Source organism: Emys orbicularis, chromosome 13 (assembly GCF_028017835.1).
Source record: "Emys orbicularis isolate rEmyOrb1 chromosome 13, rEmyOrb1.hap1, whole genome shotgun sequence".
Taxonomy (NCBI): Eukaryota; Metazoa; Chordata; order Testudines; family Emydidae; genus Emys; species Emys orbicularis.
This window is the reverse complement of record NC_088695.1, coordinates 32,173,063-32,175,346: the sequence shown is the minus strand read 5'-3', so window position 1 is coordinate 32,175,346 and position 2,284 is coordinate 32,173,063. Positions and strand designations below refer to the sequence as shown.

The window sequence follows — 2,284 nt, the reverse complement described above, 5'->3', positions numbered from 1 at the left end:
CTTGTTATCCCTCTTCTTGATATCTTAGACTCCTTCATATTGGGAAGTTTAATAATTGCCAGAGCAGACTGGTTTCATAGTGGTGATGGCTGTTAGAAAGCCATCAGAAGGCCTTTCTTTTTCATCATCAAATAGAAGCCTGTCCAGTCTTGTGGTAGTGGTTATAAAACCCTTTAGTGATCTGCACGTCCTCCTAAGCTTCCCTCTGACTAGCAACCTGGGAAATGGCACTATAGTGAGGGGTAGGGCCCTCCACAGCCTGATCTTGCAAAAAATCACATGCATCTTTGCACACGCAAGTAATCCCATTGCAGAACATCTGCAGCCTGCACAAGCAGTGCAAAAATGTGCCTCAGAGTGGGGTGGCAACCACGTAATAATCTCTGTCATTTTGCCAAACATCTAACTCACTGTTTTTCTGATACATTTTGCCTAGTGTAGAAACTGGGATCCATTGTGCAGATCATTGTCAGGGAGTCCTTTCTCCATCCGATGAAAACCTGCTAAGAAATGATCCTGCTTCTCGTACCTGTTCAACTCCGCCGGCTGAAAAGAACTGACCTGGGAATGCCCAAGATATGAGAAGAGCCGCTGAGTTAGCTGTTTAAGAGGATGTCTGTAAATGAAGAGCTAGAGAGCAGGTTTTCAGCAACCACCACGATGGCCATGGAGGCAAGTGAAGGGAGCCCATTCAGAATCAGCCCCAACATTTCCTACAATGCCACCTGGGACAGTGCTCCAGCTGCCAGTTCAATGGAGGACATGATAGCCACTTGCACCATCGGGACTATCCTCTCCATTATGTGCGTGATCGGTGTGACGGGCAATGTCTACACCCTGGTGGTGATGTGCCATTACCTGAGATACTCTGCCTCTATGTACATTTACATCATTAACCTTGCCTTGGCAGATCTGCTCTACCTGCTCACCATCCCTTTCATCGTTGGGACATACTTCATCCAGGAATGGTACTTTGGAGACGTCGGCTGCCGCATCTTGTTCAGTCTGGATTTCCTTACCATGCACGCCAGCATCTTCACCCTGACGGTCATGAGCACAGAGCGTTACTTCGCGGTGCTGAAGCCCCTGGACACGGTGAAGAGGTCCAAAAGCTACCGGAAAGCCATTGCCATCGTCATCTGGGTGGTGTCTCTGCTGCTCACACTCCCAATGCTCATCATGATCCAGCTGGTGCAAAGAGACAGCAAAAGCATCTGCCTGCCCACCTGGAGCAAGCTGTCCTACAGAATCTATCTGACCATCCTCTTCTGTACCAGCATTGTGGGCCCAGGGGTGATCATTGGATACCTTTACATTAGACTAGCCAGGACCTACTGGGTGTCCCAAACAGCCTCTTTCAAACAGACCAAGCGGCTGCCTAACCAAAAAGTGCTGTATCTAATTTTCACGATAGTGCTGGTCTTCTGGGCTTGCTTCTTGCCCTTCTGGATCTGGCAGCTTCTCTTCCAATATTATGAATCCTTCCCGTTGTCCCCCAAGGCCATGAGGAACATTAACTATCTGACAACCTGCCTGACCTACAGCAACAGCTGCATCAACCCCTTCCTCTACACCCTGCTGACCAAAAACTACAAGGAATACTTGAGGAACAGGCAACGCTCTTTCAATAGCAGCAGCGGGTACTTCCAGAGGAGGAATCGATTTCAGAGGATTTCTGGGAGATCCCTTTCCACAAGCAGTCAGCATTGCACAGAGACTTACGTGCTCACTCATGTTCCTGTGGGAAACAACAGTGCCTGAAGGTAAAACACATCTCCAAGAAAAAAAAATCAATATTGACTTCAGTGTTGCGTCGCTTGAAAGTGCAACATTATAAAGGCAAAATCTTAGCAGATTCATAATGTGTTAACGCTGAGTCCAGAGATTGTGCCATCGCAATCTGCACTCATTTATTTCCAATGCCATCGATTTTGTTTCTCACCCAAAGCCTTTTGGTTTTTTCATTCTTTTTTTTTTTTATGGTGTATTGATGTATTTCTCTCCCATCTGTAATGACAGCCTGTAATATTGACACTTTTTTTTATGATTACAGCTGTCCCACAACATTTTAAAATTAAGTTATTGAAATATTAGTTTAGATGGTTTTATTTTTTTTAAGCAATAATGCTAGACTAGACGTGGCTGGTTGTATAAGAAGTGAAAACAGTACAATTAAAGAAAAAGCAGCTTGTGTTTCTGACATGTGTGTTAATCCAGTTTGAATTTTGTAGGGAGGTTACTGGAGGGCTTGAGGGAAGCGTGGTTGGTTCTGGACTAACTCACC

General features: G+C 45.6%; 1 protein-coding gene across 1 annotated transcript; it reads left to right on the top strand.

Annotated features, from left to right (window-relative positions):
• The first annotated feature begins 612 nt into the window (after positions 1–612).
• LOC135888318 (urotensin-2 receptor-like) lies at positions 613–1,761 on the top strand. The gene has a single exon (XM_065416130.1). The coding sequence runs from the start codon at positions 613–615 to the stop codon at positions 1,759–1,761; it is 1,149 nt and encodes a 382-aa protein (XP_065272202.1).
• Positions 1,762–2,284: the final 523 nt, after the last annotated feature.

Excerpts from the sequence above, each read along its gene's own strand:
- LOC135888318 (XM_065416130.1), top strand. The coding sequence starts at position 613 with ATGTCTGTAAATGAAGAGCTAGAGAGCAGGTTTTCAGCAACCACCACG.